Source organism: Sciurus vulgaris (genome assembly GCF_902686455.1).
Source record: "Sciurus vulgaris genome assembly, chromosome: 3".
In the NCBI taxonomy this organism is placed as follows: domain Eukaryota; kingdom Metazoa; phylum Chordata; class Mammalia; order Rodentia; family Sciuridae; genus Sciurus; species Sciurus vulgaris.
In genome coordinates this window covers 16,820,129-16,844,149 of record NC_136463.1, presented here as the reverse complement: position 1 = coordinate 16,844,149, position 24,021 = coordinate 16,820,129, and the positions used below count along the sequence as shown (strand labels likewise).

General features: G+C 35.1%; 1 protein-coding gene across 1 annotated transcript in view; it reads left to right on the top strand.

Annotated features, from left to right (window-relative positions):
* Positions 1-24,021, top strand: part of EFCAB3 (EF-hand calcium binding domain 3) — a 483,726-nt gene that overhangs the window by 193,494 nt on the left and 266,211 nt on the right. The window contains exons 31-42 of the mRNA XM_079134930.1: positions 1-54; positions 662-766; positions 1,271-1,324; positions 1,944-2,048; positions 6,018-6,071; positions 15,348-15,452; positions 17,796-17,849; positions 18,526-18,630; positions 19,405-19,458; positions 20,316-20,420; positions 22,911-22,964; positions 23,501-23,605. Coding sequence (XP_078991056.1) covers positions 1-54; positions 662-766; positions 1,271-1,324; positions 1,944-2,048; positions 6,018-6,071; positions 15,348-15,452; positions 17,796-17,849; positions 18,526-18,630; positions 19,405-19,458; positions 20,316-20,420; positions 22,911-22,964; positions 23,501-23,605 — 954 coding nt within the window. The remainder of the gene's footprint in view (positions 55-661; positions 767-1,270; positions 1,325-1,943; positions 2,049-6,017; positions 6,072-15,347; positions 15,453-17,795; positions 17,850-18,525; positions 18,631-19,404; positions 19,459-20,315; positions 20,421-22,910; positions 22,965-23,500; positions 23,606-24,021) is intronic.

The window sequence follows — 24,021 nt, the reverse complement described above, 5'->3', positions numbered from 1 at the left end:
CTAATGAGAAGGTTGAGCTTGATAAGTTGATGGATGGAGTGAAAGTTCTCACAGGTAAGAAATTAATACAAATCTAAGAATATAAATTTTACTCAGCATTATAAAGATTTTGTAATCTATTTTGCTATTATATCTTTTATTTGATTAATTTTTAATCTAATGCCTTAGAATTACATTTTAATATTAAAACTTCAGTTCTGTGTTTTGGTAGCAACTTCTTTGTTGTTTAGATATGACATTAATATATTAATATATGTAGAGAAAAATAACAAACTCTAGATTAAGCCACTGAATTGTAAAATAAAGCTTCGATAAAGACATAGGTGATTTTATTATCTAAAGGTGTACAGAAACACAGGTATTTGGATCAGTCCTAATAAAATCCTAATTCACCAGGTAATGATGTAAGCCTCTTTTCTTGTGCATTGATGATCCCTACAAGGTTGCAACTGTGTTGTCTTTTTAACATGTCATGGATCATTTTGCTAATGTTAAAGAAAAGGATGTATTTATATAAATGCTATTGATTATATATTTAGATATATCACACTCTGCTCTTTATCAAGTGGTAGTTTCACGTGGAACAATCTAAGTTTGTTCATAATTTGGAACTAAGTCATCCTTAAAATTCTCACATGATCCCATTTTGATTGTTTTGAAGGAAGGGGGATTGACGTCAGTCATTTGGAAAATGTTCTGGGAAACATGGGGATAAACCTCACAGAAAAAGACTGGCTGAAGCTACTAAAAAATCTACCAACAGATGGTGAGATCCTTTAAGGGAACTTAGTGAAGTTTTTAAATCATCTCTATATAATCTAGGAAGAAAGAATATGTATATTAAAATATTAGCATGATCCTATTCTGCCTTAAGAAATTCTGTATCAGTTTAGTAATTAACAGATGGTAATCATGAATCCTGCCATCAGGGGAAAATATTCATTTTTGGATCCCAATTTTTAGAGACCGAAAATTCAGCTGTAAATTTAAGAAACAGAAATAGGGGAGAACTTAATTAGACATTAAGGAATAGATCAATTTTAAAAAGTGGCAAAGAAATAATGTTTCATCATAGAAGTTAGCCAGCTGTAGTATTGCTCATGGGTAGGTAGAAAGTCTGTACTAAGAATTTTCTCTGCTATTTAATTTTATTATCTTAAATTGGACTCTGCTAGTGAACATAATCAAAGATATCTTTTAAAATTATGGATTTTATATTTTATCTTAATGCACCTCCCCATAATATGTCTGTGACCTAAATATTTTACAGCAGATGGAAAGCTCTATCAAAATAGATTGATGGATGGATTGAAGTCCCTCAAAGGTGAGCGAGATTCATGATGAAATACAAATGGACTTCAGATCTCTCAAATTGTTTGCACTATTCCTTCGTCACTAATTTGTGAATATTGTCACTGATCATATATATTGATTTTATACTAACTTCTTCCACAGATTGATTATAATTTGCTAATTTTTAAAATACATTTTGTGTCTTGGAAAGAAGTTCCTTAGTCTGGGAATTTTTTGTACTTAGAGAAAAAACAACAGAGGCCTATATTTGACATGTTCAAAAACCATGAGAATTGATTAATGCAGGAAATTTGGTCATTGGAATAAATAATCTGAAGATCCAGTTAACAAAAATAAACTGTACTTATAGGCCAAAAATATGTAAGATTTGTCATCTTTACTATTGAATTGACAGTGCAATTAATCTAACCCTTTAAAAACTTTATGCTATGTAGATTAGTCCTTGAGATCAGTTTTATATCAAGTTTCTATTATTAAATCCATTATTGATTCTCTTTGTTATTTTTGCCTTATTTACTGGGACTTGGGCCTCAATCCTGGTGCAGAAAGTGATAATCACAACATTAGAATTAATAACTGTCACTTTTTGGATTCCTTAAGTTTGCTTGTATGCCTTTGTCTTTCACAAGAAGGTACGATTGATGTCAATAAACTGGACACAGTTCTGGGAACGATGGGCATGAGACTCACCGGAAAGGAATTTAAAGATCTGACTCAGAATCTACCAGTGGATGGTAAGCATTTAAATTTACTGAGCTCCTCAAGAGGAGAGGAGCTTGTGTGTTTTTGTATACACACCTTGAGTGTGATTATTTGGAATCAAGAAATCTTTTAGAAAAAAATTAAAAGGAAAAAGGGCCTAATAAGTGAGAATCAAATTATTCTCCAGTTATTTCATCAAATATCATCACACATCATTATAGTAACTTTTTCTACTGTGTAGTTTAGCTCAAGAAAATCTCTTAAGATTGCTGCCATAGAGGGAAAAAAGGATAAAGCAGAAAATCAAGAGGAAAGTAAAGAGTGATGGGAATAGAACAGAATGAAAAAAGAAAGAAGAAATTATTATGGTGGAAATTATCAAAATACCATTAGGAATTTTCATAAGTGGATAATAGTGGCCATGATTTCCCCAGTCATTCAAAATAGGAAGTTACGAAGGATAAGGAGCAATGAATGTGTCTCCCCCTTCACCAGAGATGGCAGCTACCACAACGGGAGGAACACTATGGTCATTCTGGAAAGTATATCATGTTTCCCATATGCTAGAAACTATGGATTCGGATATCTCTAGACAAGTCTCCATGATTCCATGCTAGTATTAAAGAACTCTAAATCGTGCCTGAAATATGGGAACAGTAAGCCTTTTCTTAACTTTCCTATTCACTTTTTAGAACTGATGAGGAACATACATGTAATTTTTGCTGGCACACTTTTTTTGTAGCTTAAGGTTGTTCTGATCCCAAGAAACAGACCTTGTGGCAGAAATTGGTATGCAGGTTTTTTGGGAATGTTTTCAGTTCAACACGTCTGTAAAGGAATAAGCAAATCAGGATTGGTCAGAGGGGGGCAAAAGTTGAACTGCAAGTTTGCTTCAAAATTCTCAGCTGATCCTCCAACTATTCCTTTTTGGAATTCTGACCAACTGAATGGTTGGGAAAAAGACAAAACAAAACAAAAATTTGAAAAAAACCTCCCTAATTTACTACATTCCAACTGTGATATCCATTGAATCACTGAGGGCTTAGAGTCCTTGAGCTTACTCCTTACTAGGTGTCTGTGAGGAAGGAGTTAGATATCTATGGGTAAAGGGTAAGATCCTGTACATTCATCACCTGAAGACAATAAATACAAATTCAGATTGGAATAAATATTTTAATCCTTGTTCCTATCATTTTTTCATCACTGATACCCATTTACTTTCAGTGACTATGAAAGCTAAATTAAATTAGCACACGTGCTCCCCACATGGTGACTTTCATATAGAAATTTATATTGGTCCAAGTTGATTTTTGAGATAAAGGGGGGTGGAGTACCAAAGATTCTTCTTATATATAGAAGCAATTATTAAGTGTTATCAATATTTGATTTTTTTATCTGACTGACTTTCTGATTCACTGTATATGTTATGTTATCTTTTCATTGTTTACATGTCTCAGCTCACTGATATTATAGATTCAAGTTTCATAGATATTAAGGTTTCCCACTAATATGAAATTCCCATGAAATTATCTCTTTTACAATTAGACCAAAAGCTTTTGTAGGAAGGGAGAGTTTTAATACTTTTAAAGATAAAATGAACATTTATTAGCCACTTTTTCTCTCCCTAAATAATGATAACATCCAATAATTATATAATGTTTATGTATATGTGGGATACTCTACAAAGATTATTTATTATATATTACTTCATTTATTTCTCACAAAACTCAGTAAATAGGTACTACTATTGAAATATTGTACATGTGAAGATCTGGAAAATGAACTGATTTGTGAGCTAAATTTTTTTCTCTGTTGTACTTACAATTTTGATGTCTATTTCAAAATTGATTTTTATATGCATATCAACAGCACCAATGATATTCCCATAGCTAAATCTAGGCTCAGTTTCTATCTGGTTTTCTATCAGTAGCATTTAACATATTTGATCATTTTCTTCTATATACCACCATTTCCTCACTTTGACATTCAAGAGACCACACTCATTTTTTTTTCTAGATTACTCCCTGCTCCACCTTTGTCTCTTTTTGATTCTTCCTCACCTCTCAAAACATCTCATCTTTCACATGTTCCAAGAGTAAATCTTGGACCATTTCTGTGTGCACACATTCCCTTGGTGATCTTAAATAGTTTCATAACTTTAAATGCTATATTTATACTGATAGATCCCAATCAATATACCTCTCTGGTCTGGACCTCTATTCTGAATTCCAGAATCATATATTCAACTACCTACTTAAATGTATAATAGTATCAAAATTTACATGTTTAAAACCAATCTTCAGTACTAACCAGCTCTTCTCTTTCAGTCTTTTCCATACCAGTAAATGTCAACTCAATCTTTTCCATTGCTTTAGCCAAAAATCTTGGAATCATTATGACTCTTGTCTTCTCACACCATACCTTCAATCCTTGAGCTATTAATTTTGGCTGTCCCTCCAGAATTGTGGCTCTCACCTACATTTCTCACTACCTCTGACACTTTTATCCTTGTTCATGCAACTATCACTCCTCTGGATTATTATGGTAATCCTCTAACTGTTCTCTTTAAACCTACCTTTTCCTTTTGTCTCCACATAGTATCCACATTTTTACTGCTAAAATATAAATCACATCATGAAATTCCTGTACTCAAAATATCCAATGGTTCCCCGTATTTCTCAGGGTTAAATTCAGAGTCCTTACTATGTCCTAGAAAGTCTTATTTAATTTGTTCAAGCTTTCTGATTTCTTCTCCTACTTTTCTCTGCTCTGTCCATTCCAGACACATTGATCTCCAGACACATGAGTCAGCCATGCTTCCATCTCAGCGTTTTTACTTACTCTTAGCTCTGTCTGGAACATTCTTCCCCCAGGTATCTACCTGCCTCATTCCCCACCTCAAGTCTTCTCAACCTTAGTGATACCTTCCATAACTTTTCTATTTAAATTGCAGCAGCACCTCTTTGTAGCAGGCTCTATACCATTTCTCACGTTTACTTTTCTCCCCAGCACTTACTATGTAATTTTTTTCATTAAATTCATTACTATATCCTTGGTATTTAAGGCAGTGCATAGCAGGTACTCAATAAATACATGTTACGTTAGGTTAAATTTATTGAGCTTCTGTAATATAAAAGGCCCATGATTAAGCAATACAGTTGGGTAAATTACTCCCCAAATTATTAATAGCTTACGTTTATAATACAAAATAGTAAATAATTAAAGTAAAAATGACAATGTTAAAATAAATTGTGAATAGACTGAATAGATAATCTCCAAATGCACTTTAAAAAGGTATGCAATTTTAACTACTCTTAGGTTCTGTTTCATGGAACAGTGGAAAAGTGAGGTGAGTGTGGTGGCATGTGCTACTTGGGAATCTAGTTTTAGCTACTTGGGAATCTGAGCAGGAGGATCACTCAAGCCTGGGAGCTGGAAACCAACCTGGACAACATAGTGAGACCCTGTCTCAAAGAAAAGAAAAGAAGTAAACTCCAAAGTAGCCAAGCCAAAAAAAAAAAAAAAAAAAAAAAAAAAAAAATACCCAGTTCCCATAAAAGGACAATCTGAAATTCAACTTTTTAGTTTTTGTGATATTGGAGATGTAATGCAGGACATTCTATATCCCCAGCCCTTTCTATTTTAATTTTAAGACAGGGTTTTGCTAAGTTGCCCAGGTGGGCCTTGAATTTATAATCCTCCTGCCTGATCCTCCTAAATAGCTGGGATTACAGGTGTGCACAATCATGCCCAAACTGAAATTTAATTTTGTCTGTCATGTACATGACTCATCAATGTGAAGGTAGAAAATCAAAGTAACATTGTTATTATAGTCATTTTAGCATGCAGGACTTTCTTTCCTTCTCCATGATTTTGAAAGAGATCTTTAAAAAATAAAATGAAATTATAAATAAAATTCTAGAGCAAAAGTTAATATATACCTTTGGTATTTCATATCATCTTTTAGTATCTATGTCTGTCATTTCTGTCTTATTTTATAGTTGATGGGAAAGTCAATCTTAAAACAGTGATGGATGAAGTAAAAAAATTCTCAGGTGAGTAAAAAGTTAACTATAAAACCAGAACCCTTAAGTATTTTCAATTTAACATTTTTAATTACCTAATCACTATCCTTAAAAATATGGAGATTTAATTTACTAACTGAGATACTATATTTACTACATTTGAACATTAATTATGTTTTAACCAATAGATCAAAGGACTGTCTTGATAGCATGTTGTTTTACTCTGTAGTTCATTTTCTAAGTATCTTCAGAGCACTATTATCCAAAATTCAACTATTTCAATAAATAGAAAAAATCATTGTCCTCATCACTGTGAACAACTAATCACGTAATTCAGGTCAAAAGGTGTACTTGTGTACTTCAGGGAATGTGAATGTTTTAGACTACCCACATATGGTTTTCTAATCACTGGCCAATTATGCAACCAAAATTAGCGTGTTTCATCCTTAGACTTAGGAGATTTTCTTTTTCAGTAAATTAGGGAAATAACTTCTTTTTATGGCTTTTCCATATATATAGAAAACCAGAGAGAGAGAGAGAGAGTGAAAGAGAGATTGAGAGAGAGAGAGAGATTTCTGCTTTGCATGTTTTCAAATTGTAGAAGATTCTTAATAGGTTTTCAGACATGAATATTTATTATTTGGAATTACTAGGTGGGTCTTAAAACTCTCAAATGTCTGTGTTCTCATGATTTCAAAGGAATAAAGGTTGATGTCAGTGATCTTCAAAATCTTCTTAGTAACATGGGGATTGAGATAACAGATATGGAATGCTCAGAGCTGAAGAAAATCCTGCCGACTGATGTTGAGCCAATATAGTTGTCTTCTGGGCCTTACAGAGATCCCGATCTTGTAGATTTTTTGAGAAGTCATAAAACATTTCTGAAATTTCCACTAGAAATCCCTGAATTTTGTTAGGGAAAAAAGTTCTCAGTTATGTAGAAACCTTGTAACTCTTAATGAAGCTTTACTTTTTAAATCTTCAAAACCTTTGGTATGACTAAAGTGAATACTATAACTTAATTTTTTCCCTGATTATAATCAGGGAAAGAAAGTATAATGATGAGAGTGAAAAGCTAGTAGAAGAAAAGGAAAAGCGAAGGCAAGGGAAGAGTAGGAAACAACGGCATGGTGAAGTAGCTAAGAGCGAAGTATTTTGAGTCTGAGCATAATAGATTCACATCTTGGCTCCACTGCTTATTAGCTGTTATCTTGAAATAATTCATTCTTAACCTCTCTATGCTTTAATTTCTGCATTTACAAAATGAGGGTAAAATTGAATGAGATAAAGCACTTTGAAAAGTGATTGATATATGATGAAACTTCAGCAAATGTCAGCTGTTGTGCTGTTATAAAAGTTATGGTGGTGGTAGTGATGACAATGATGACGTCTAGAATAGGCCAGATTCACAATTTCTTTTTTTATATATTTTTAGCTGTAGATGGACACAATACCTTTATTTTATTTATTTATTTTTATGTGATACTGAGCTTCGAACCCAATGCCTCATACATGTGAGGCTCTACAACTGAGCCACAACCCCAGCCCCAAATTTACAATTTTTTTAGGTAACAAATTCATAGAGATATTTGTCACTTGTTTAAAAGTTGCCAACTTTCATCTTTATTTCTATATAAGATGGCATTTTAAAGAAAATTTGATGTCAAATAATAAAATATAAAATACTCCTTTGTGATTGCCCATATAATTTTCGTTGATGTGAATTTGCCTTTTCTTACAGCTGCTGGAAAGGTGTTTCAGAATAGAATGCTGGGTGGCTTAAATTCTCTTAAAGGTGATAATTTAATATGAAATTCTTGGGTCTTTATTTATAATATTACATTGTTGATATTGTAAACTGATTCATTAGCTATGTTTCTTTAAACATCTGTATTTTATCAGATAATATAGTTGCTTGTCTTTTTGCATCTAGTCTTGAGTTTTCCCAAACTTTACTAGGGAGAAAAATCATTGGAAGCTTGTTTGTATATAGCAAGGAGTCAGTTATTTTAGAAATTTGTGATAATCTAGAAGCTTAAATTACAAAAATAACTTCTATTTCAGAAAATAAGATGCTTAGCTGCTTCAACTGTAGTAAAAAAGTTAAGAACTTGTTTGTGTTCCTTTATCTTCTAATCAAGGTTTAAAGAAAAAAGTTTTATCCATTAATTCTATCATTTAATTCTTTAGTCATTAATATATCTTATTTTTATCATTTTTACCTTTCTTTTTTTTTTTTTTCTTTCTTTCTTTTTTTTTTTTTATTGTAAACAAATGGGATACATGTTGTTTCTCTGTACATGGCGTAAAGGCATACCATTTGTGTAATCATAAATTTACATATAGCAATGTTGTTTGATTCATTCTGTTATTTTTTCCCTTCCCCCCACCCCTCCCACCCCTCTTTACCCTCTATACAGTAGTTCCTTCCTCCATACTTGCCCCCCTCCCTAACCCTAACTCTAACCCTTCCCTCCCCCCCATTATGTGTCAACCTCCACTTATTAGCGATATCATTCGTCCTTTGGCTTTTTGAGATTGGCTTATCTCACTTAGCATGATATTCTCCAATTTCATCCATTTGCCTGCAAATGTCATAATTTTATCATTCTTTATGGCTGAGTAATATTCCATAGTATATATATACCACAGTTTCTTTATCCACTCATCAATTGAAGGGCATCTAGGTTGGTTCCACAGTCTGGCTATTGTGAATTGAGCAGCTATGAACATTTATGTGGCTGTATTTCTGTAGTATGCAGATTTTAAGTCCTTTGGGTATAGGCCAAGGAGTGGGATAGCTGGGTCAAATGGTGGTTCCATTCCAAGTTTTCTAAGGAATCTCCACACTGCTTTCCATAGCGGCTGCACTAATTTGCAGCCCCACCAGCAGTGTATGAGTGTACCTTTCTCCCCACATCCTCGCCAACACCTGTTGTTGCTCGTATTCTTGATAATCGCCATTCTAATTGGGGTGAGATGGAACCTTAGGGTGGTTTTGATTTGCATTTCTCTTATTACTAGAGATGTTGAACATTTTTCCATATGTTTGTTGATTGCTTGTAGATCTTCTTCTGTGAAGTGTCTATTCATTTCCTTAGCCCATTTGTTGACTGGACTGTTTGAATTCTTGGAGTAGAGTTTTTTGAGTTCTTTATAGATTCTGGAGATTAGTGCTCTATCTGAAGTATGATTGGCAAAGATATTCTCCCACTCTGTAGGCTCTTTCTTCGCATTGCTGATAGTTTCCTTTGCTGAGAGAAAGCTTTTTAGTTTGAATCTATCCCAGTGGTTGATTCTAGCTTTTATTTCTTGTGCTATGGGAGTCCTGTTAAGGAAGTCTGGTCCTAGACCAACAAGATGAAGATTTGGACCTACTTTTTCATCTATAATCTGCAGGGTCTCTGGTCTGATTCCGAGGTCCTTAATCCATTTTGAGTTTAGTTTCGTGCATGGTGAGAGATATGGGTTTAGTTTCATTCTGTTGCATATGGATTTCCAATTCTCCCAGCACCATTTGTTGAAGAGGCTATCTTTTCTCCATTGCATATTTTTGGCCCCTTTGTCTAGTATGAGAAAATTGTATTTATTTGGGTTTGTGTCCGTGTCCTCTATTCTGTACCATTGATCTACCTTTCTATTTTGGTACCAATACCATGCCGTTTTTGTTACTATTGCTTTGTAGTAGAGTTGAAAATCTGGTATTGCAATACCCCCTGTTTCACTCTTCCTGCTAAGGATTGCTTTAGCTATTCTGGGTTTCTTATTCTTCCAGATGAATTTCATAATTGCCTGCTCTATTTCTGTAAGGTACGTCATTGGGATTTTAATTGGAATTGCATTGATTTTGTATAGCACTTTAGGTAGTATGGCCATTTTGACAATATTAATTCTTCCTATCCAAGAACATGGAAGATCTTTCCATCTTCTAAGGTGTTCTTTAATTTCTTTCTTTAGTGTTGTATAGTTCTCATTGTAGAGGTCTTTCACCTCTTTTGTGAGATTGATTCCCAAGTATTTTATTTTTTTTCGAGGCTATTGTGAATGGGGTAGTTTTCCTAATTTCTCTTTCTGAAGATTCATCACTTATGTATAAAAATGCGTTGGATTTATGGGCATTGATCTTGTAACCTGCTACTTTACTGAAATCACTTATGAGTTCTAAGAGTTTTCTGGTGGAATTTCCAGGTTCCTCTAAATATATAATCATGTCATCAGCGAACAGGGATAGTTTGAGTTCTTCTTTTCCAATTCGTATCCCTTTAATTTCTTTGGTTTGTCTAATTGCTCTGGCCAGAGTCTCAAGAACGATGTTGAATAGAAGTGGTGAAAGAGGGCATCCCTGCCTTGTTCCAGTTTTTAGGGGGAATGCTTTCAGTTTTTCACCATTTAGAATGATATTAGCCATGGGCTTAGCATAAATGGCCTTTACAATATTAAGGAATGTTCCCACTATCCCTATTTTTTCTAGTGTTTTGAGCATGAAGGGGTGCTGTATTTTATCAAATGCTTTTTCTGCATCTATTGAAATAATCATGTGATTCTTGACTTTAAGTCTATTAATATGGTGAATTACGTTTATTGATTTCCTGATGTTGAACCAACCTTGCATCCCTGGGATGAAACCCACTTGATCATGGTGCACTATCTTTTTAATATGTTTTTGTATGCGATTTGCTAAAATTTTGTTGAGAATTTTTGCGTCGATGTTCATTAAGGATATTGGTCTGAAATTTTCTTTCCTTGATGAGTCTCTGTCTGGTTTAGGTATCAGTGTGATATTGGCTTCATAGAATGAGTTTGGGAGGGTTCCCTCCTCTTCTATTTTATGGAATACTTTGAGAAGTATTGGAATGAGCTCTTCCTTAAAGGTTTTGTAGAACTCGGCTGAGAACCCATCTGGTCCCGGACTTTTCTTTGTTGGTAGGCTTTTGATGACTTCTTCTATTTCAGTACTTGAAATTGGTCTATTTAAATTGTTTATGTCCTCCTCATTCAGTTTAGGCAATTCATATGTCTCTAGAAACCTGTTGATGTCTTCGAAATTTTCTATTTTGTTGGAGTATAGATTTTCAAAATAGCTTCTAATTATGTTTTGTATTTCCATCCTGTCTGTAGTGATATTTCCTTGTTCATTCCGAATTTTAGCGATTTGGGTTTTCTCTCATCTTCTCTTTGTTAGTGTGGCTAAAGGTTTATCAATTTTGTTTATTTTTTCGAAGAACCAACTATTTATTTTGTCAATTTTTTGTATTGTTTCTTTTGTTTCAATTTCATTGATTTCAGCTCTGAGTTTAACAATTTCCTGTCTTCTACTACTTTTGGTGCTGTTCTGTTCTTCTTTTTCTAAGGCTTTGAGCTGTAGTGTTAGGTTGTTTATTTGTTGAGTTTTACTTCTTTTATTAAATGCGCTCCATGAAATAAATTTCCCTCTAAGTACTGCTTTCATAGTGTCCCAGAGGTTTTGATATGATGTTTCTTTGTTCTCATTTACCTCTAAGAATTTTTTAATTTCCTTCCTAATATCTTCTGTTATCCATTCATCATATAATAGCATATTGTTTAATCTCCAGATGTTGGAATAGTTTCTGTGTTTTACTCTTTCATTTATTTCTAACTTCAATCCATTATGATCTGATAGAATACATGCTAGTGTCTCTATCTTCTTGTATTTGCTAACATTAGCTTTGTGGCATAATATATGGTCTATTTTAGAGAAGGATCCATGTGCTGCTGAGAAGAAAGTGTATTCACTCTTGGTTGGATGGAATATTCTATAAATGTCCGTTAAGTCTAAATTATTGATTGTGTTGTTGAGATCTATGGTTTCTTTGCTCAATTTTTGTCTGGAAGATCTGTCCAGTGGTGAGAGCGGCGTGTTAAAATCACCTAGTATTATTGTGTTGTGGTCTATTTGGTTTCTGAAATTGAGAAGGATTTGTTTGACATACATAGATGAGCCACTGTTTGGGGCATAGATGTTTATGATTGTTATATCTTGCTGATTTATGCTTCCCTTAAGCAGTATGAAATGACCTTCTTTATCCCTTCTGACTAACTTTGGCTTGAAATCCACATTATCGGAAATGAGGATGGATACTCCAGCTTTTTTGCTGAGTCCATGTGCATGGTATGTTTTTCCCCATCCTTTCACCTTTAATCTATGGGTATCTTTTTCTATGAGGTGAGTCTCTTGCAGGCAACATATTGTTGGATCTTTCTTTTTAATCCAGTCTGCCAGTCTATGTCTTTTGATTGATGAATTCAGGCCATTAACGTTCAGGGTTATTATAGAGAAATGATTTGGTTTCCCGGTCATTTGGTTCATTTTTAAAATTTTGTTTATTTATTTGTTTGACACAACTTGTTTCCTCCTTTATTTGACAATTCCTTTAGGATAATTCCTCCCTTTGCTGATTTGCTTCTTTGTTTTTCATCTCTTCCTCATGGAATATTTTGTTGAGAATGTTCTGTAATGCTGGCTTTCTTTTTGTAAATTCTTTTAGCTTTTGTTTATCATGGAAGGATTTTATTTCATTGTCAAATTTGAAGGTAAGTTTTGCTGGGTATAAGATTCTTGGTTGGCATCCATTTTCTTTCAGGGCTTGAAAAATGTTGTTCCAGGACCTTCTAGCTTTTAGGGTCTGGATTGAAAAATCTGCTGATATGCGTATTGGTTTCCCCCTGAATGTAATTTGGTTCTTTTCTCTCACAGCCTTTAAAATTCTGTCTTTATTTTGTATGTTAGGCATTTTCATTATAATGTGCCTTGGTGTGGGTCTGTTGTAATTTTGTGTATTTGGAGTCCTGTAAGCCTCTTGAACTTGATTTTCCATTTCATTCTTCAGATTTGGGAAATTTTCTGATATTATTTCATTGAATAGGTTGTTCATTCCTTTGGCTTGTTTCTCTAGGCCTTCCTCAATCCCAATAATTCTTAAATTTGGCCTTTTTCATGATATCCCATAGTTCTTGTAGATTCTGTTCATGATTTCTTACCATCTTCTCTGTTTGTTCAGCTTTGTTTTCAAGGTTAAATATTTTGTCTTCAATGTCTGAGGTTCTGTCTTCCAGGTGTTCTATCCTATTGGATATGCTTTCTATGGAGTTCTTAATTTGGTTTATTGTTTCCTTCATGTCAAGGATTTCTGTTTGGTTTTTTTTCAATATCTCTAACTCTTTATTGAAATGATCTTTTGCTTCCTGTATTTGCTCTTTTAACTGTCGATTGGTGCGATCAATCAATGCTTGCATTTGCTCTTTCATCTCATCATTCAATGCTTGCATTTGCTCTTTCATCTCCTCGTTTGCTTCTCTGATCATTTTAATTATGTACATTCTGAACTCCTTTTCTGTCATTTCTTCTGCCATGCTGTCATTGGGTTTTATTGATGTAACATCTAGATTTGTTTGCAGCATTTTCTTTCCTTGTTTTCTCATGTTGTTCAGATATCAGTGGACCGCTGAGATATTGCAGATTTCCTCTGTTGATTTACAATGACCCTGAAGATTTCTATATATATCCCCTCTTAGCCTTCAGTAGGCTGAAGTCTTGGAGGAGGTTGATAATGCGGTGCTCCACAAGGAAGCTGCCTCTCTAGGAGTGGTGGCCTTCAGGTGGGGTATATTCCCTGCTAGTGGGCAGAGGTGCCTCCACTTGTTGACCAATGGTCATCCAAAGGGAACCTAGGCTGTGGGCTGAGGCAAGGCCTGTTTGGGCCTGAGCCTCTGGTTTTACCGTCCTTGTGGGAAACCTCACCCAGCAGGGAAGACTCACCCGGTGGGGAGGTCTCGCTGGTCAGTTTCCTCCTAGAGGTTCCCCTCAATTTACAGCTACTGCCTGGGCTGGGCTGCCTTCCTCTGCAAAGTTCCCAGGGGCCCGGCCCTACCTCCTGGGCCTGGGAGCCTCACCCTTCGCAGATGAATCTCCTTAGGCTGCCCCTCCTCAGAGAATTTGCCCATAGGCCTGGAACCTTCGCTCCGCCCTTAGCCTGTCTCTGTGCGGCTCTTCCACCCAGAAGCCTCCTAGATCCTGGGACCCTGTTCTGCACCTAATCGCCTGGCTGCGTGGCCCCTCCTCTGAGCAGCCACCTGTGGCCCCGAACAATCGCTCTGAGTCCCAGAGACCCGCCGCAGGCCTCTTCCTCCAGACAGCCGCCCAGTATGCCGGTGCGGTCACTAGGAGTCCAAGAACCTCACTTCGTGCCTCCTCCTCCCACCAACCACCCGTAGCCTGGGGCAATCAATCACTCCAAGTCGAAGTGACCCTGCCCGTTCCTCCTCCTTCTCCAGATAACCCCCCGGGTGTTCAGGAGCAGTCCCTCTGAGTGGCTCTGAATCCACGTGACCCGCTGCACGGGTCCTCTGGGCAACCGCCCAGAGCTCTGGTGTGGTCCCTCAAGACCAAGCGTCCCACCACGCTTCTCCTCCAGGCAGCCCCTCTGTGTTCAGGAGCTGTCACTTTAAGACCAAACAACTCACCACTCGCCTTCTCCTCTGAGCAGCCGCCTGGAGCGCTAATGCAGTCACTGCGAGTCCAAAGGACCCGCCGCGCTCCTTCTCCTCCTTCTCCTACTCCTCCGGGCAGGCCCCGGGGTTCAGAAGTGGTCAGGGTCCAAACAGCTCGCCACGCAGCCCCTTCTCTGGCAACCGCCTGTAGTTCCCGTATAGTCACCCGAATCCAAGCGGCTGCTCCTCTTCCTCCTCGTCCTCAGGGCAGGCCCCGGGGTTCAGAAGCGTCGTTCTGATTCCAAACAGCTCGCCGTGCGGCTTCTCCTCTGGCAACCGCCTGCAGCTCTGGCGCAGTCTCTCCGAATCCAAGTGGCCACGCTCCTCTCCTCCTCCTCAGGGCAGGCCCCGGTGTCCTGAGTCCACACAGTTCTCCCCGCCACTCCTCCCCCGGGCAGCCGCCGGAGCCCCAGTGGCTGCTCCGAGTCCCAGCGCTGTGCCGACCGGCCTCCTCTATGGCGCTCCAGCGGGGGGAGGGGCGTCTCGCCGGCAGTTCTACTTCACAAAGTTTCCTGCGTTCCGGGACCCCCGTCCCATCCGGGATGCCCCCCCAGGGGGTGAGAGTCACCCGGCTACTTTGAGTTGGTCCCAAGCGTCTCAATATCTCCTCTCTTGAATCCTGAGTTCTGGAGCAACACGTAATGCAGCCACCCTCTAGGCCGCCATCTTGAAAACCCCCTCATTTTTACCTTTCTTAGGTAATAACCTCATTACATAAGATAAGGGTTGGTGTAGTTTTATTTTAATTCTTTAAAATCATCTCATTTAAATTTTCTTTCTTTTTTTTTTTTTTTTAAGGAGGAATGGTTAATGTCAGTGACCTGAACAGAGTTCTTGGAAACATGGGAATTAAACTCACAGAAAAAGAACTTGAAAGTCTGGTAGAAAACCTGCCAGTTAATGGTAAACATAAAATAAATAATACATGCAGCATTCTTGAGCTTCAGAGGGCTAAATCCAAATATCCTATATATCTATGAACTATGAAATTCAACATAGCCCAAAAGGAATTTATTATATTTTAATTTAATAGACTCCTACTTCTAATTTTACCTCATGGCAACCAGGATGCAGTGAGAGAGGAGGTGAGAAGAGGAGGTGAGGGCTGGGAACAAGATTTACCCTTTGAGGGCATAACCCCAGTGACCTACTTCCTCTAGCTACCTCACTTTCTACGGTTTTCACCACCCCTTGATGATACCATCAGATTATTAATCCATCAATGAATTACCCTCTGATGAAGTTAGAATCTGTGATCTGATCACCTTTTCAAAGGTCCAGCCTCTGAACACTACAGTGATAGGGACCAAGCTTTTTATATATGAGACTTTGGGGGACATTCAAATTCCAGACCATAACAGTGGCTTATTATTTCACATTGATTATCATTTCTTATTGAATAGAAATTCTTAATTTTAGTAGAGTTAAATGTACTCACTATTTTCCTTATAATTTCTGTTTAGGAAATTTTGTTACAATTGTAAATTCTTTACAATTTCTTTTTCTGTTTAGGAAAATTTTCTCATTGTTTTTAACATTTTTTAGTATTTTTCTTTGTACTTGATATAGAATTCATTGGTTTTGTTGTGAAATCAATTTTTTCTATATTAATAATCAATTTTTCATTAGCCTCTTCTTCAACTGTTTTGTAAAGTAATTCTATGTACAGGCTAGAGTCTGAGTTTTCTATGCCTTTACATTGGTTTATAATGATTGTGTATCTTTTTTACTCTACTTTTTAAACCAGTTATTCTTTTTGTGTTCATGTTTCATTAGCTGGAAACTGCAGGCCCAGTTGAATACTAGAATACTAGAGGTAATAACAGGCATGTTTGTCTCTGTGACTTTAACAGAAAGTTTCTCCCTTGCCTAATGGTGTCTACTCTTAGGTTGTTCTTTACATTATTTGAGGTGAAATTCATATAATCACATAACATAAAATTAACTATTTTAAAGTGAGTACACTTAATATGTTCACAATATTGTGCAACTACCACCTTTTTGCAGGTCTTTAACATTCTCATTACCCAATTAAGAATCCACATTGCCTTTAAGCAGTTAGTTTACATTAACCCCTCCTTAGATATCAGGGTAATACTTAACTTACAGAATTAATTAGGAATTTTTCCCTCCTCTTCTATTGTTTGGAAGAGTTTGAGAAAAAATGAGGTTAATTTTTCTTTAAATGTTGGTAGAATTCACTAGTGAAGCTGTCTGGTCATTGACTTTCCTTGGTTAAAAGATTTTTAAGTACTGATTCAGTTTCTTTCTTAAAGTCTACTCCTATTTTCTGTTTATTCTTGTGTCACTATTGGCAGTTGTGTTTGTAGGTTATTTTGCTCATTCATGTACACTTCCTCATAGTATTTTTTATCAATCCTTTCATTTATGTAGTAATGTCCCTGTCTTTACTTCTGAGTTGAGTATTTTGTCTCTTCTCTTTCTTAAATCAGACTAGATAAATATCTGTCCATTTGATTGATCTTTTCAAGGGACCAACTTTTAGGTTGTTGTTTTTTTTTTTAATTCTATTTTAGTTTATTTCAGTTCTAGTCTGTTTCATTTATCTCCATCTAACCTTTGTCACTCATTTTCTTCTCCTACCTTTGGGTTTTGTTTGGCATAATTCACTTCCTGGGGCTTACACAAGGAGGCTCTGTCTGAGGTTCATGACCACATAGAGAAGTCTTACCAAATTAGACTTCTGTTAGCAGAAAGAACAGTAGGTAGTATGACTGAGTGGCATATATTCAGGAATGTCTTCTGTACAAACCCAAAGCTTATTATATAGACTGATTTATATCAATAGTACTATACATTTTTAATAAATGAATTAATTACTAGACAAAAAAATTTAAAAGATGATGGAATGCTTTGGTAGTTGCCTCAAATATGTAGAAATCAAATATTTCCAGCAAGTCATGGTAATTAAAAATATTGGAGGAAAGTATTTTAGCAAAAGATAAAAGATGAAAAGTTATTCTTTTCCATTTGTGTTGACTTCTAATGGAACTTTATGGCCAGCATAAATCAAATCTTGTACTTCTTGTAAAGTAATATAGTATCTTCTGACCTAAAGATACTATAAATATGATCCAGGAAACAGATTAATCACTGAAATCTAGGAATAATCATTTAAATATAGCTTTATGAAATACAGGAAAAAGAGTAGAGTTTGGGGATTATAAATACTTCATGACTTTTTAAAGTCTGTATCATCCATGTTAATTGTGCCTTTTCTAACAGCTAATGGGAAGATTGGTCTCAGTAAACTAATAAATGAAGTGAAAGCTGTTACAGGTGAGGACAAAGTACTCTGAATCTAAGAACATGAGTAATTACACTAAATTATATTCAATGATACTTTCATCATAACTACTGCCATATCTATTAAGGTAGTTTCTTTTTAATAAAATAAATGTTATGTATCTAATTTCCCAGGGTTGAAATGTGGATTAGATACATTTTAGTAACAGTACTGTAGCGGACAATCTTGATAGCAAGCCTTTTTTTCTTGTTGCATTATAGTTACACATAATGATGGGATTTGTTGTTACATATTCATACATGTACACAAGATAGCAATATAATTTGGGCAAACCTTTTTTTCTATGAAGTATTTGTCAATAGCATATGTTGTAGTTACTGTGTTTAAATGACCAAAGTATAGAATACACTATGGATTAAATAAAACTTCAGTGAAGATATAGAGAAATACACAAAGACTAACATGAATTTCATCCAATTACTAACTTATAAATATAGACCATCTAAAATATTATAATTTATACTGGTACTTTATATCCCTTCATTTCATTGAGTACTTGATTATCCTGTCCCCATATGTATGGGATAATATATTTCACATATATTTATACTGAATCTTTGCTCTTGATCCAGTAACAGATTAATGCTTTAAAAAAAAAGTTAAGTGGTTTTAAAAATTATTACATTTTATAATTCTTATTCTTTGGAGGAGAGAACATTGATATCTCTGACATAGAAGATGTTGTGGAAAACATGGGGATAGAATTTACAGACGAGGAATACTTGGAGCTGGTGGAAAAGTTATCAACTGATGGTAAGATTTTAAATTATCAGTATAAAATTCAGCAGGGGGGCAGTTTTTATCCTAAGCAGACATTTGGCAGTACATAGAGACATTTTTGATTGTCACAATTGAGGGTTGGGGGAGGTACCACTGGTATCTAGTGGATTGTGCCTGTGGGTTAGTGAACATCCTACTATGAACAAGACAGCACCCCCGCAGCAACAGGGAATCATCCTGCCCGGAATGTTGATAGTCCTACTATTGAAAAAACCTACAAAATAACCTTCCAAGGAACTTAGACTTGTGTGTTTTTATTAAGAATATCTGTCACATTTAATACTCAAGGAAAAGCTTTTCACAAACGAAATTATGACCATTCTATAGGAAAAAGAAATCTTTAATTGTGTAATTAACTTATGTAATTTTCCTTCATTTGGAAACCAAGAAGTACATCACCATTGTGAATCAATGCTAAGAAATGCCTATAATTACTCTTAATTTTACTGTAATACTTAAGGTTAAACAAGGAAATTTAAGAAAAAGGAAGTTTGGTGATGTACCAGAAGTCAGAATGTGAAAAACAAAAAAGAAGGATTAAAAGACTATTTCAATACAATAAAATAATAATATTGACTTTCCATGGCAAAGAGAAAAAGTGGTCACCTTTTAAAGTTCTGTATTTTGTAATATTTTATAAGTTCATTTAAGTTGGGAAAAATTTCAAAAGCCTTTTTCTAAAATGCTTTTTATACCATCTTAGTAATTCTGATTTCTCTTTGACCTAAATTGTGTGTTTTCTTACAGGCGATAGAAAAACCTATCAGAACAGATTGCTGGAAGGTATAAAGACTCTTAAAAGTAAGAATCATACTTGGGACTGAATTAGAACAAGATATATTCCATGCTTTCATAATTATGTCAAAATGGATTCTACTATCATGTATAACTAAAAAGAACCAATAAAATGAAATAAAATTAAAAAGAATCGTAATTGCAAAGGCAAATTTAAAATTCTTTTAATTTGATTTATTTTTTAGACATTTAAAAATGAGTCCTGCTTCCTATCATGTATATTGCCTCTATTATTATGTATGTATAATATGTTAGAATATACTCTACTGCATGTATATCTAAAAGGAACTAATAAAAATTTTTAAAAAGATTCTTCTATATGTGCTCTGTAATTTACTGTTTTTTATTGTGGCAAATATGCATAATATAAAATTTACAATTTTAACTATTTTCAAGTGTACAGTTCAGTAGCTTAAAGTATATTCACAATGTTGCACAACCTTTCATCATTACAAACAGAAACTGTATATATTGAGTTAACCACCCTTTCCCTTCTCTTCAAGTCCTTAGAAACCTCCCTTCTACTTTCTATGAATTCATCTTTTCTAAGCATTTCATATAAGTGGATACCATTTAATTTTATATGTTAGATTTTAGAGGGAAGTTTCATATTCTTTTAGAATTTCCCAGTTTGGGGTAGCACTTGAAATAAACAAAATCTAAATCTGTACAATAAAAAATAATAAAATACTTGCTTTATCCATGAAATTTAATCAACAGCAAAGTCAACCAGTCTGAAACAACAGACTGTCAACCAGTCAACAACAAACTCTCCTGTTGATTGGTCAAAATAATTAGATTGTTCATTTTTGTCACATTGTAGAGTTATTATTATTTTGCTCTTACCCTATCTCTTTTTCAAGGAGGGAAAATTGAAGCTGGTAAATTAGACACAGTTCTGAAAAATATGGGGATGAACCTCACAGAAAAAGAGCTCGGAGATCTGACAAAGAGCCTTCCAGTTGATGGTAAGCATCTCTACTACCATGCAAAGTCAGAATAGCAGGGGCTGGGATGTAGCTCAGGAGCAGAGCACTTGCCTCGCACACACCAGGACTGGTTCCAGCCCCATTACTGAAAGAGAAGAAGAAAATATAATGGTTAAAAGTATAAATTATAGAGCTAGTCTGCCTGGGTTTGAATTTGGGCTCTTTTGCTTAATAGCTGTATCACCCTTTTTTGTGTTGTTGTTGTAGATGGACATGATACCTTTATTTTGTTTATTTTTATGTGATGCTGAGGACCAAACCCAGTGCCTCACACATGCTAGGAAAGTGCTCTGCCACTGAGCTAAAGATCCAGCCTGGCTGTATCATCTTAATGTTTCTATGACACACTTTTTTTCATCTGTAAAAGGGTTTATTAATAGCACCTAATTTTAGAGTTTTGTGAAAAATCAAATTAGACTATTATTATGCCCCTCTGAAGCATAGGCTTGTGTAATTATACATTTGAATCTCTTCAGTATGCTTACTTGACATCAAACCATTAAAAAAAAAACTTTGAAAAGAACCCAAAACTAAAGTAAGAACAAATCCTTTCTCTTGGCATTTATATCAACTTAAAGTTGGTGATTTCTTTCTCTGTGAATTTCACACGTTGCTGAAGATGTCACCAATCTTTTGAAGGACCAACAAGGAGCAAGGAAACAAGTGGGTGGAGGTCGTAGATGGCAGGACCTGTGGCAGTGGAATGCAAGAGAATTAAAAATTAAAATTGAAATAAACAAGAGAAACAAAGAATACCTAGTAAGCATAATGCTTAAACTTTCCCACCAAATTGCTTCAGTTTTACTGACATATTTTCCCCAGCCAATTTAAAATAGAAAGGTAAAAAGAAATAATATAACAACTTTTTGGTTCTCTCATAGAAAGAGCAAACTACCAGTGATTCAGTGTGCTTGACATGCTGTCTGTCCTAAACTAGAAAGGTTTCCATATCAAGTAGCCAGACTCCCTTATCCAAAGTCTAGTACAAGAATTCATCTCCCTTCTGATAGGTTAGAAATAAGCTCTGATTTTTAAGAAGTGTTAAATAAGGTTTAAGTATAACTCTTCACAAAGCTGTCAACACCTGGAAGGACAAAAACCACTGTATGTTAACCTGAGAAGACTCCAGAATGGTCAAGAAATGTTTCACCCTCAGTATTTCTTGCCCCCCTGAGCAAGTCATTTTTTTTTCATTGTTTGCCTTTCTCAAATGCCATTTAATGTCTCCTTTGCCATGTCTTACTTTCCATTTGTCAGAAATAAGTTTTTATGGAAGACATTCTAACTTACTCTTACTTTCTCATGTTTTTAATCTGCTAACACGTGTATGATTGGTTTCCTTATTTTCTTTGCCACTTGAAATTATATGAATATATAGGGTTGCAATTCTAGATGTGGGAAACAAACTCTTGCTTTTAAAATCTCTGAGCTCAGAATGCCCATTTGAAATTATAATGTGTAGTATTGTGTTTATTATGTTTTCTCAACAACATAGTTTATAATTCAAATTTTATCTTCTGCTATTACAGCCACAATAGGTAATTATTCAGGAAATGAATAAATGAGCAAAAATGTTTTAGATGCTTTCCTCTTCCCAAAAAATTAGGATTCTAATTTAGCAAGCTAAATAAACAGTTATGCCTGGTTAACAATAATCTTTGTATATAGTAGATGTTCAATGATGTATTAATTTTTCAAAAGACAGAAAGTCAATGAAATCTTTTCAGTTTAGTCATAAAGTTGTGGGATTTTCCCACAGAGAAACAGGGCACCAGGGAATTCAAGAGAAAGTAGTATTTATTAGTGCCAGCACTGGCCCAGCAGATTTGTATCCAAAGACTGAGCACCAAACAGGAAGCATTGCCTTATACACCTTTTATTAGTTCCTTTTTGATTTGCCAGCTGTTTGTCTCCCATGTAAGATAATATGTGTTCTGATTGGGCATTCTATTTCCATAGTACAGAGTTGCAACAGTGTTACAGCAAGTTGTGGAATGTGCATATTGGGGCTGATGGTGCCATATTGTTCTGAGAAAGTCCCTACCACAATAACAATGGATAAGTTGTGAATAGGGACCAACTTCATATGAATGGAAAATTTCCAATTTTAAAATGCTAAAATATGATTATACTTTTGAAAATTTATTCCGCTAGCATGACTAGATAATAGAGAATCTTATTTCAAAATCAAACTGCTAAAAAATTACTAAAATAGAAAGCACCTCCTCTACATACCATTCTTTTATGGTTAAAAGTTTTAGTATCTTGAAACAAGAATAGTCAATGTCACATCATTAGTATAGCTTTATTTATTAAATTTAAACCTTTTTTGTTTCACTCTACTAAAGGAGAAAAATAAAATTCTAGAGCAAGTAATGTTCACTACATTATTTTGCTTTCTTTCTCATCTTTAGTGTTATACATCAGAGTAATTTATATGTTCGAAGTAAATTATATGTTCTCTTGCAGTTGATGGCAAAGTTAATATGAAAAATGTGATGGATGAAGTGAAAGTATTCACAGGTTAGTGATAAATTACTAAAGCCCAGGTTCTCATAAGTAGTATTTTTATGTTTTCTCAATACCCTATCACTAGATCCAATGGAGAGTTTTATCTTGAATTCATAAAATTTGGGAAAATCAATCAAAAACAATGCAAAAAATACCTACAGGACTAAATCTTAGTAAGAAATCCTACATCCTGTGGAACCTTCCTTTCTAATTTATCTCCCTCCATGAAACTTGAGGCAGGCACATCAATGAATGGCATTTTTGAAAGACTGAGTTAACACTGACAACAATTACAATATTAACTGTATTAAGATTTCTTTCTTATGGTATTATTTATATTAAACACCTATGTGGATTAAATGGACAGTAATAGAACTGATTTTTTCCCTACAATTTAAAAGGAAACTTTATTATTATAGAAATACCTAAAGTGCTAATTTCCCCCCAGATAGTGTAACGGAGAACAGTTGCATTCTGATTTTGCTATTCAACCTAAGATTAGGCATCTTCACTATTTGTATACCTGTAACTATTTCCAACTTTTTTAGGTGAAAAAATTGATATCAATAACCTGAAAAATGTGTTGAAAAAAATGGGGATTGAACTTGCTGATACAGAATTTGCGAAGCTGATAAAAACACTGCCAGATAGTGGTAAGCTTTAAAATGCTGCTGGAACCTTCCTAACAATTAGATTTTACGTGCTGGCGATATAGCCCATCACGTAGAGTGCCTGCCGCGCATGCTGCAGACCCGGGTTCGAGTTCCCAGCACTGTGAGATTGCGGAAATAAAGAAACAATTAGATTTTACAATGAAAAATTTAAGCTGTGTTATGTTGAAAAAGACTTTCACCCAAACTGAAAAATATGGTAATAAATGGCTTGTGTTCTTCAAAAATGTGACTATCATGAAAGATATTCTTTACTGAGGTCATGTCCCAAATTAAAGAATAAGGAGACATGACAGTTTAATGCTTAATTGCTATCATCGATGGCATTAATGGAGCATTTGGTTATTAGTTAGGTATACTGTAAGACTGATAAAAATTAGATGAGCATGACAAAACAA